Source organism: Panthera tigris, chromosome C1 (assembly GCF_018350195.1).
Source record: "Panthera tigris isolate Pti1 chromosome C1, P.tigris_Pti1_mat1.1, whole genome shotgun sequence".
NCBI lineage: Eukaryota > Metazoa > Chordata > Mammalia > Carnivora > Felidae > Panthera > Panthera tigris.
The window spans coordinates 125,770,128-125,782,656 of record NC_056667.1 but is presented as its reverse complement, the minus strand read 5'-3'; the positions used below and the strand labels follow the sequence as shown (position 1 = coordinate 125,782,656).

The 12,529-nt window shown below is 36.7% G+C and overlaps 1 protein-coding gene across 6 annotated transcripts in view; it reads left to right on the top strand.

Annotated features, from left to right (window-relative positions):
- ZRANB3 (zinc finger RANBP2-type containing 3) overlaps nt 1-12,529 on the top strand; it is a 303,727-nt gene that overhangs the window by 123,665 nt on the left and 167,533 nt on the right. For all 6 annotated transcript variants that reach the window (XM_042994356.1, XM_015545089.2, XM_042994357.1 and 3 more), the window contains exon 3: nt 6,391-6,409. In XM_042994356.1, the coding sequence (XP_042850290.1) occupies nt 6,391-6,409 (19 nt within the window). The remainder of the gene's footprint in view (nt 1-6,390; nt 6,410-12,529) is intronic.

The window sequence follows — 12,529 nt, the reverse complement described above, 5'->3', positions numbered from 1 at the left end:
GAGTTTGGGTTCAAGTTACATTAAGTTAACACTGGTCAAGTATACATACTAAAGCATTATATGGTATATATAATATGGTTTAGTATGTAAATGGTTGATACCTGTTAAAGGACAGATTGCATATAAATATCCGGAAGGTCAATATTTTCCCAGAGGAAATAGCCCACTTCTGAGGTTGAAGTATGCATGGTAGTTGACTAAGCAGCTCTTGTGTTCAGGTACGAAGTCTTGAATTCTGTACTTATAATTCCAAACATCTTACATATGTTCATCTTACATATGTTCACCTCACTGAATTGTCAGTGTTATCAAAATATTCTCTTACTGTTCTCTTGCTGCAGTGTTACCAAAATATTCTTTTGCTGTTTTCTTTTTACAGACATGATATATTCAAGAAATATGGATGTTATAAAAAAAAGGTGGATTTTTTTAATATAAAGAAGTTGGAGAAACGCTTAAACACAAATTGTTCAGTACTGTGAGTCTTAGATTAGAAATTTAGCTGGTGCGTAAAATGATCCTCAGAAAAGTATAATGCTGTTCAGCTTTCTCTTTTCTAGCTGTATAAAAATTTGGGTTAAAAATAGCAAACACGGAGCATGTGCATCCAAAGATATAGTTGCTGCAAGCACTGGAATATATATGTCTTGATACTGTAAGTGGATGATTAATGTAAGGAGCCTGAAGGTTTTGGAAACAACTCAGTGAAATGAAAAGTTGCTTTTTGATGTCTGTAGCCAAGCTTAATAAATTATAATTCAAGCAATTAACATGAATTTGGAACAAAATATTATTTATTTTTTTGTAACATTGGAAAACTGAACTGTTTATAAAATTCAGTTAGAATTATATAGCTGTTGGCACATCAAACCAGCCTTGGCGAATACAATAGATATTCTTTAAAGAAGGAATTTTTTTTTTTAGTTGTAGGTTAAAGTCCCTGTTACTTGGATTGTGTTTGACATTTCCCAATGGGAGAAAGAGCTATTTTTATTTCAAAGGATAACTGTGGTGATGGGTAGCCTTTCGATTACAAAGTAGACTTTCGTTTCAATCAAATGTGTAAAATTTCTACGAAGTGAGAAATTTTATTAGCCATATTTTCCCTTTTTAAATTATGGTAGCACATTGAAGTCTCCATCAGTCAGCTTTCTTGTTTTCTTTTGCACTATTGACTTTTTGCCCACTTTTCAGGTTTCCAACATGTTCTGTAGGTACTACCCTATTTTTATTTTTATTGTTATTTTTGATACCAGAGTTTTTGATTACTCTGTATCTGTTGCCTCCATTGTTTACTGCCCACCATCTTCTTTACCACTTTTACATAATGCTTACAAGTGAGCTCCTGGTAACTTTTAACGATGGCCTTTTAGCCCTCATCCTTTGCAACATCTTTGTGACATTTGGACACTGTTAACCATTTACTCTTCTGAATGTTTCCCTGGGCTTCTTAGACCCTGATCCTTATTCTCCAACTCTTTGAGTACTTCTCTTACTTCACTTTATTTATTTATTTTTTTCTAAATGAGAATGTTTCCCAAGGTTCTAGCCATGAAAAACTCATCTCCATATTTTTACAATTTACACGAGAACCCAATTCACTTCTTTTTGCTTTATGATCATCTTCATGTACAACTGCTTTCTCATTTTTTAAATGTTTATTTATTTATTTTGAAAGGGGAGGGTGCACACAAGGAGGGGAGGAACAGAAGGAGAAGGAGAGAGAGAATCCCAAACAGGCTCCACACTGTGAGAACAGAGCCCCGCGTGCGGCTCCATCTCATGAACTGTGACATCATGACCTTAGCTGAAATCAAGAGTCATATGTTTAACTGACTGAGCCACCCAGGTGCCCCCTTACTCATTTTTATTTATTCTCTTGACTTGATTCTCAAGTTCCTCATCCATACTTCTACCTGCCTGCCAGATATTACTCATAGGATCAGTAAGATATTTAATGAGTAATATGTACTATTTTATCTTAAAACAAAACAAAACAACTTTTGTGGACCTTAGTTTTCTTGCCAACTACTACCATGTTTCTCCGTTCCCCTCTACAGGGTAATTACTTGAGATAGTAGTCTCTATTTACTCTCTTTGCTTCCTCTCCTTCTGTTCTCTCTTGAACCCACTTAAGGGAGGCTTTGGTCTCCTACCATTTTATCAGAGTTGCTCTTGTGAAATCAGTGATCTCTTGCCAAATCAAATGGTCAGTTCTCAGATTTCGTTTTATTAGACCTTTTTAGTAGCATTTACTATAGTTGTTCATTCCTTCCTTCGTGAGACAATTTCTTTATCTGCCTTCTAGGGTACCATATTCCTCTTGTATCTTTTTACATTACTAGACACTTTTCAGTCCTTTTTCTGGATCCTTCTCCTCTTTGTACCCCTATATGTTGGAGTGCTCCAGGGGTCACCATTAGTTCTCTCCTCCGTATATTTTTACTCCCTAGGTGATTTCATTTAGTCTCCTGATTTTTAAACGTCATCTGTTTGGTATTCTGCTTTAGAATACTTTCTAGTGCCCCTTCTCCCTTGTTACCTCTCTAATGTTTCACTGGAGTCGCCATATAGAATACACATCACCCATTAAATTCATGTATATCAGGCATCATTGCTTACCAGATCTTTTCTGTCTTTTCTGTCTTTTCATCTTTTCATCTTCTCGTGTCTTCAATCTATGTTGAGGTGTGTTTATTGTTTGATTATTTTCTTAAGTATTTTTCCTCCTAGGGTTTACTTGTGTTTTGTTATCTTGGAGAGAGATTGGCTGGCTTCAAATATCTCTTTGCCATCTCTTACAAATAATGGGTATCTTGACTAGATATAAGATGCATTAATTCTCCTTTCTGTTCAAATAGCCTGGATTCTCCTCCATGGTTTTTTAGCTTCTGGTGTTGGTGATGATAAGTCCATTGCCGGTCCTGGCTTTTCCATTTATGAATAATTGTTCTTCCTGTCTGAACACTTACAAGGGTTTTTTTTTTCTTATTTTTTAGATTACTGCATTTTATAAGGATATGATCAGTAGATATTTGTCTTTTCTATCCAATGTGAAACTTAGTTACCCTTTCCAGTTATCCACCAGAGGTGTTTTGCCAACCTGAATAAAGTTTCTTTTATTATTTACTTGATAGTTGCCTCTACTTCGCATGGTGTCTTTTTTTACTTTTGAACACCTATTTTTCACATATTTTCACATTTTTCTGGATTTATCCTTCAAGTATTTTCTCTTTTCTGTGCCTGTACATTTACTTAATTCTTTGCTCTGTGTTTTGAGATAATCCTTGCACTTCATCTCCCAGTCTACTTAAATAGGTGTCAGTAATGATTTTTCTTTTTTTATGCATGTGCTCATTTTAGTTTGAAAATTGTGACCTTAAGTTTTATGGTGTGTGTGTGTGATACATTAGAATTTACTTAAGTGCTTTAACAGTTGTTGTACAGGTGTTTATCTTTTCTGGCACTTCTTCTTTCAGTAGATACATGTTCTAATTATTCAGCCTTACTCTGCTTTTTCAAATGTTTGGGCCTCTCATGTTATCAGTTGTTTTTATATGATGGAAAATCATAGAAATCATGTCTGGAAATCACGTTTGCTTGCTGAACTGTTCTTAACAGCAGGAATCCCAGCAGTCAGAGTAGATATAGTGCCTAAAGTTTAAGGATGGTTAGCCTTCTAGAGATACCTAAAGGAAGCCTGATGTTCTCTAATGTACTCAACTGCCCTAGTTCCGAAGTAGGGAATACTCTTCTGTCTCATGATAGGAAAATATAGCATATTCCAAGAGATTGGAAGTAATCTTAGCATTGGGGTCTTCAGATACCTACATGCAAAGTTATTTCAGTGATGTTCCTTTTCAGTTAGCCCCCAACGGGACAATGTAACTGCAAACCAGTTTAAGCTGATGTTACTCCACTAGGGCCTTAAGACGTCTCAGCAAGATGCTTAACTTTAGAAAGTTCAGGAACTTGGTGTTGGACATAGGGAAGAACAGGCCACAGTCAAGTTGTCATGTTTCAGAATACTTTGTATCCTCACTCATTCCAATGCCATTTACATTCTGATGATTCTCAAATTTATTGTATTTCCAGTCCCCTACTGTTCTCCTGATGCACATGTCCAGTTGCCTACTCAGCTGTTTGACTTGGCAGTCTAATGTATATCACAAAGGTTGCATGTCTAAATTGATCACACGACTGTCGTGAAACCTAATTTTTCCAAGTCTTTCTTACCTCAGTGAATGGCATTGCCACCATTTTTTACAGTTAATTCTCAAGTCAGTATCTTAAGATTCATTCTTGACTTTTCTCTCTTATTTTTACATCCCCATCCCATTAATCCACAAATCCTATTGGCTGTACTTTCAAAATGAACCAAACTTCTCACCACTTCCACCTCTACCACTCATCTATACATTGTTGTGTCTCTCCTGGTCTATTGCTGTTGCCTCCTGACTGCTCTCCATTCTTCTGCTCTTGCCCTCTACAGTTTATTCTCTATAAGCCAGAGTAATCTTTTAAAAAGGTAAAACAGTGCTTCCTTCTAAAGGATTCTAAGAAAATCCAAATGCCATGTAATTGCTTAGGTGGCTCTCCATGCCAGAAGGCTCTCCCAACTGCCTTCCAGCCTTATTTTTACCATTTTCCTAATTTAACGCACATTAGGCAGATTACCTTCCATGTTCCTTAATTACATCATAACCATCTTATCTCAAGGCCCTTGTACTTGCTGCTCACTTTGTACTTGCTGACAAGTACAAACAAATTTTCTCATGATTCCCTTACTTGTTAAATTTGTCTTACTTAAATCTGTCTTCATACTGTCTTATTATACTGTTCCCTACCATTCTATAGAATAGATCCTTTCCTACATGCCTGTTTCTTCTTACCCTGTTTCAGTTTTTTTTTTTTTTCCTAGCACCTCTCACCACTTGAGCCATATGTGTATTTTATTGTCTTCTTCCAGTCACCCTCTATGAAGAAATGACTTTATAATTCACTACCTATCCCTAGCACTTACTAGGTAGGTAGTAGATACTTCATAAATAATACATACTTCAAGTGACATCTTTACCAAATTTGAGTTTCATTTAATTTTTTCTAAATTTTTTTAATGTTTATTTTTGAGAGAGAGAGAGAGACAGAGTGTGAATGGGGGGAGGGGCAAAGAGAGAGGGAGACACAGAATCCGAAGCAGTCTCCAGGCTCTGAGCTGTCAGCATACACCCTGACACAGGGCTCAAACTCAGGAAAGGCAAGATCATGACCTGAGCCGAAGTCAGACACCTTACTGATTGAGCTACCCAGGTACCCCCAGTTTCATTTTAAAATGAAAAAGTAGGTATACATGTGAATCCTTCTGGAAATAAATCATGTTTTTCAAGTTATTGTTTTTTAGTTTTTTACTTTTTAGACTTATTTGCAAAACATGTAATAAACTTTACTTTTAAATATGTTTTAAATTTCAGTTCAAGTATTTGTATTTAATCTTTCTCTAAAAATACTTATTATGTAACCTGACTTTTTTTCTATGATCAAAATTCTATTTTGCCTGTGACTTATTTTTTGATAGTATATTCATTAACAAATTCCTAATTTGTTTTTTAAGTTAAAAGAAATCTTATAAAATTGTATAATGTTAAGACCACTGGGAATAAAGAAAGGAAAGAATAGAAATAGGGAGGGACTTTATTCCTTTCTAATTAGAATACTCCAGTGTTTTTAGGTTGCCTATAAATCCTCTCAGTTAAGAGATTGGCTTTTCCCCATATGGTATACTCTCTGTTTCTAAGGGCCCCTCATGATCCTGACCATGTCTGCTTTTTTGCTCTGCTTTTTCTTCTGCTTAAGATCTCAGCTTATGCCCCCTATCCTTAATTTTCAGTGTATAGAATTTACTTCTATAGATGAATAAAAAAGAATAGAAAAACTTTAACCAAATGATAGTAGAAACCAAAATTCAGCTTGAAAATAGGCTGAGCCTATATAATATAGCATATGGAATCATAAGTATAACATGCTAATATGTGGTTGAAATTTATTTTCTTGTACTTTAATACAGCATTCTTCTAATCTCTAGAGATTTATTGGTAAGAAGGGAAGTCGTTGGTACAATCACTTGCCATTTTGTTCTCATTTTTGAAGGGTCATTATAGCTGTCTCCCTGGGTGGGCAGTGGGGAACAACATTTCTGAATCTCTGATCCTCCCACATAACCATATGCCATTGGCAGCTGGAGAATCTTATAAACACCTCTCTCTGGCTTAGTACTTTAAAATTTGTAACTCTTTAAAACTGTTCTGTGGCAAGCTACTTAATCAAAACTTTTAAAATGGTTGGCTTTGTTAATGAAGATATTAACTTGGTTTTATTTTGATTTTTTTCCAGGTGTATGGTGGCTGATGAAGTAAGTGTTTTCATGATTTTTATGTCTTTTATAAAATTCCACAACCTATTTTTAGTGTCTACTATTTACCATGTGCTCTCTGTCTTTCCTTATGATTCTATGTCTTATTTCTAGAGAGGAGAGGGGACAGATACAGAAATAATGAGAATGAATGTGTTGTGTATGTGTGTGTGTGCACACACTTGAAACATGTTAGGTGCATGCTTGAAACATTAGTATTAAAATCAGTGATCCAAAATTTTATGTTGTTGGCAGAGAAACCATGAGTGTGCTATAAAATTCAGCCCCAAGGAGCACCTGGGTGGCTTAGTCTGTTAAGCATCCAACTCTTGATTTCAGCTTATGTCATGGTCTCACCGTTTGTGAGTTCAGGTTCCTCATCAGATTCTGGGCTCACAGCATGGAGCCTGCTTGGGATTCTCACTCTCTCTCTCTGCCCATTCCCTGCTTGCTTTCTCTTTCTCTCTCTCTCAAAATAAATAAGCAAAAACCTAAAAAATATTAAAGTAGTATTTTATTATCATTAAAGTTCTAATTTTTATTCAATTTGAAAAATGTGTTGCTGTTTTCATGATGCCCTTAAGAGTAATAGCAAAACATAAACATTTTAAAGATAATAATGAAGAAAACATACTGAATTTTTAAAAAATATAAGTGGAAATATAAAAGATTCTGCCAATTAACTGTCTTAGCTTTAGTTACACATAGACTCACCAATGGCTTATCTCCACATTCTCTTCTTTAGGTAAAAAATGAATTACAGTGTAACGTGAACATGAATACTATGCAGAACATGAATACCATGATACAGGTTTCATGGTATATGCCGATTTATAATTACCTAAGTTTTTAGTTTGAACTCTTTATTCTTTGGGCATTTGTTTAGATTAGATGTTATAGTTAGGAGCATAGTCATTGCCTGTGAAGAATTTCAACAATGTAAATGAAGGGACAGTACGTAGACATTTGGGAAACAACAGAAATTTCTATTTTGGAATAAGATGAATTCCAAAAGCGTCTTCATAAATTAATAAATTTGAGCATCCAAAATGACTGACAGAGGCTCATGTTTTTAGTCCCTGAGTATGTTTTCATCAAACAGGAATATAAACTTGAAAACCTGAAAACTAGGCATAACCATTTTGCACAATATGTATAAAATATATGTGCGATATATGTATGTATGTGTATGTGTGTCGCTCACTTTTTAAATAAACCAGTTTTATGTCCGTAGAGATTATATTATATCAGGTAACACCATCTTGATGATCTCCACCAGTGATTCAGAGGGAAAATCTCAGCATTTATGTTGTCATTCCTACCTTCTTCAGTTTGATGTCATAGAGACATCATAGAGATGTTTGAATGGGCCTTAAATGTATGAAATTGTTCATGGATTGAAATAAACACTTCATCGAGTTCTTGGTGAACCTTCAGCCAGCAAGAATTTTTCATTACGCCATCTGCTTTTCCTCATCTCTTACTATTTGTAGTTCCATAGTTCTTGTCACATGTTGAGTGACTTCGACACTTTTGCAGCAGCATTCTTATTTCTTAATTCAATGCATTCAAAAGAAGTATTTAATATTTCCTCAATGCTTAAAAAAGGACTCCACTTTTGTGTCTGTCATAATTACTTCTCTTCTTTTACACCTATTTGACTTTACAAGGTTATTATGTTAAATCCTATCAATGAAGTTGATTATAAAAAAAGAATTCTCAGTGTGATGTGCATGTGTAAGATCACAGCTCACAACCTCTAATATCCTGTGTTAGCAGTACAGTTGAAATGCCATTTTTATGGGATCTTACTAAGCTAGTGTGGATGAAACTTAGTAAATTAAAAGTGTTGAAGTAGAAAGAACTTGTATATATGTAAATTACATGAACTCTGCTTTGACCTTCATTCTATTTCCTAATGCTGTTCTCCTTTTCTTGCTCTTATCACAAAATGGTAGTGAAGTCACAGAAGGAAATATAGTTTATAATTTGGAGGTCAACCACCTTTTCTGACTTTTAAATTAAAAAGTGTGTTTTGAAATGATGAATATTTGACTCATCAAATAGCTAAAAGCTTTAGGAAGGCAATTTTACATCTCTGTTATCGAACCTACTTTTGTTTAGATACTTGAATACCCACTTAGAGTATTGTGTAATTTAGCTGTCTACTGTGATCTTCCTTCCTAGCTTTAGAAACAAATGACTTTCTTCAACTGGCATTACTCCCCCTTCTAGTATTTTTCCACTATTATCTTTTTTCTAATGTATTCATTTCTTGTGGACTTGTGTAATCTATCTACTGTATATAAGGTAATTATTAACTTTAAATTGGAATGATAAGTTCTGTTTAATACTAAGTGATCATTGTGTATTTCAATTATAAGAATATATTTTAGATAACACAGCTGCACTATTTAATAAAATTAACTTTACAAATCTAGCTTAAGGTATTTTAATTACTTCCTATTTCCCCACCTCTTAGTTTAATGCAATTAAATATTATTTCAAGAACTATGTAGTGAATATACAGAAACTCTTGTGAATTTGTATTCCATAAATAATGGAACTCAGGCCATAGTCTACAGTCAGGCTGGTGCACTGTTATCTATCTTTTTTTTTAATAATTTCTTGTGAACCACTTTGTCCTTATTCTTAAGTTGAAAATTATTGAAAGTCTTCATTCATGAAAAAATTGTAAATGTGAAAAATAGTTTCACATTAACACAAAGCAGGTAATTTTTTTTAATTTTTTTTTTTAACGTTTATTTATTTTTGAGACAGAGAGAGACAGAGCATGAACGGGGGAGGGTCAGAGAGAGGGAGACACAGAATCTGAAACAGGCTCCAGGCTCTGAGCTGTCAGCACAGAGCCCGAAGCAGGGCTCGAACTCACGGACCGCGAGATCATGACCTGAGCCGAAGTCGGCCGCTCAACCGACTGAGCCACCTAGGTGCCCCAACAAAGCAGGTAATTTAATAGGATGTACATGCAGGGCGCCTGGGTGGCTCAGTCAGTTGAGCGTCTGACTTCGGTTCAGGTCATGATCTCATGGCTTGTGAGTTTGAGCCCCGTGTTGGACTCTGTGCTGACAGCTGAGAGCCTGGAGTCTGCTTTAGATTCTGTGTCCCTCTCTCACTCTGTCCCTCCCTCACCCATGCCATCTCTCTCTCTCTCTCTCTCTCTCAGGAATAAATAAAACATTAAAAAATAATAATAATAATTTTTTAAAAATAGGATATACATGCAGAAAAATATTAAACCTACACATTTCCTGCCCTATTTGTCAAGTATTTAAAGACTGTTCTCTATAGAAATTTAGTAATTAGAAATTTTTACAATGTTCATTTTTACTTAAGATGGGATTAATATCCTGGGTTTATAGAATAGCCTAAAAGTGTTTCATAATGGGCAAAAGTTTCAGTACCTAGATTCTGTCTTTACTTGTCTACAGTATCTATTATCAAAGCCAGAAAATTCCTACTTATTTTGGTAATATTTTTTTGTTGTTGTTGGAACTCTCTTTCAGTCCTGCATCCCCAGCATGCACGTACACACACACACACACACACACACGCGCTTTTTAAAAATTTCCTTCTTCCTGTTACTTCAGAAAACATTTGGGAGGATGTATATCAAATAAAGTATCATTTCCTTCCTTTTCAAAAGAAAAGGAAACCATTTGTTAAGGCTGAACTACTTGTTTTACCTTACTTTGTGGCTATTTTGGAGCATATTAATAAATAAATACTTGGAACAAGGGCCCTGTAGTCATCATTATCAATGCTTTTCTTTTGGCCAAGGTGCTTCTCTGCAAGAGGAGTGGGGAGAGGCTGTTGTTCCAAAGGTGGAAGAATTTCTGCTGGCTGAAGTTCGAAAACCCTTGTCTGTTTCTCTTCAGGCAGAAATGTGTTGGTGTGTAGAAACAGTGAAGGACCCCTTTGGAAGGTTATTTTAGCTCAGAAGACCTTAAAATTGGTGTTATTATATGCACTCTGCCAATATTAACTTTATAGGTTCGAGGACTAAGAAATCAAAATAGACATGAAGAATTTTAGTTTTCCTTTTCCATAAGCCTACCTACATTTGCTGAAGTAAGCTGAGATGGCAGTTTTGATTCCATTGGTATCTATAAATCTTAGTTTTCATTTACCAGTTCCAAGCTGAATTACACTGTCTCCTTGAGCTCTTCCTGTATTGTTGATGCATTTTTGTTGAATGAATGAACTGGTTAAAGAGTTAGCACTTAACTAACTCTATGTGCCAGGTTGTGTTCTAGTGCTTTATGTATATTAATTTAGTTCATCCTCACAACAACCCTATGGGGTGGGGTAATGGTATTAGTATTATTGCTATTACTATTATTATTCTCCTTATATAGATGAGATAGCTGAGGCACAGAGAAGTTAAGCAAATTGCCCAAGAATTTGCAGCCAGTATGTGCTAGGACCTGAAATATTTGACCTTAAGTAGTCCAGCCACCAAGTCTATCAATTACTATTCTATACAGAATGTCTAGGTGCCAGACTTTGTATATTTAGAATCAGGATTCTTGAGGTCAGAAGAATCTTCAGAATACAAGGGCTCAAGTGAATGAAGCTGAATATTAGAATGATGGTGATAGCCTAAAAATTTTGTGCTGGTGAGACTGTATGTATTCCTTTAAAAAGGTATTATTTGCCTCTTTCCTTCCTTATTTCTAATGCTACCTTATTATTTTTTATGTCCTTTTTTGAAAATAATTTTTTATTTTAGATTTTTAGAATTGTTTAGGTTTTAAATACAGAATTATTATAAAGATAGTACAGAGAGTTCTTGTATACCCCATATCCAATCCCCTATTATTGTCTTAGATTAGTGTGGTATATGTGTCTTAGTTAATGAACCAATATTCATGTGTTATGATTAACTAAAGACCATACTTCTCTTTAAAAAGTAAGTTTGGAGAGAAGATGGCGGCGTCGGAGGACCCTGGGCTCACCTCGTCCTGCTGATCACTTAGATTCCACCCACATCTGCCTAAATAACCCAGAAAACCACCAAAGACTAGCAGAACATACTCTCTAGAGCCAAGCGTAGACGAGAGGCCCGCTGAAGAGGGTAGGAAGGGCGGAGAGGCTGTGCTACATGGACTGGAGGGAGGGAGCCAGGCGGTGGAGGGGTAACCTGCCCGGCAATGCAGAGCCCCCGAGTCGGGCTTGCAAAAGCGGAGGGGCCGGACTGTGTGAGTTCTGGCAGTCAGCGGGACTTAACATCTGGAATGTTACAAGTCAACAGCTCTGCTCTCGGAGAGCAGAGAGGGCAAGAGGAAACCAGGAGGGAGAATTGCTGAGACCAGGAAGACAGAGCTCAGCAGGGGAACAAAGATGCTGGCAAGCACCATAACCCTCTCCTATCCCTCAGCCAAAATCCCAAAAGGAACCAGTTCCTGTCACCAAACTTGCTTGCACCACACAAACACCCAACGCTGTGCTTCTGTGGATCCATCCCTCCAAAGGGTCTGCCTGCGTCCCTCCCGGTGCTGCAGGGCCCCTCCCTCAGGGGACCACCGACGGCAAAGCGAGGTAAGCCTTCCATTCCTGCCCCTGTGCACCTTGTGGATCCACACCTGCACCCTCACTAATACGCCAGATCCCATCAAAGCAGCACCACAAGCCTGACAGTGTGCAAGTAGCCCAGACAGGGTCCACACCACTCCACAGTGAGTCCTGCCCCTGGGAGAGGGGATGGTAAGGTATGCACCAGTCTGACTGTGGCCCAGCGGTGGGCTGGGGGCAGACATCAGGTCTGAGTGCGGCCCCACCCACCAACACAAGTTATTCCAGACAGCACAGGGGAAGTGCCCTGCAGTTCTGCGCCACTCCAGGGACTACCCAAAATGACGAAACGGAAGAATTCTCCTCAAAAGAAACTCCAGGAAGTAGCGACAGCTAACGAATTGATCAAAAACGATTTAAGCAATATAACGGAACAAGAATTTAGAATAATAGTCATAAAATTAATTGCTGGGCTTGAAAAAAGTATAGAGGACAGCAGCAGAGAATCTATTGCTACAGAGATGAGGGGACTAAGAAACAGTCATGAGGAGCTAAAAAATGCTATAAATGAGGTGCAAAGTCAAA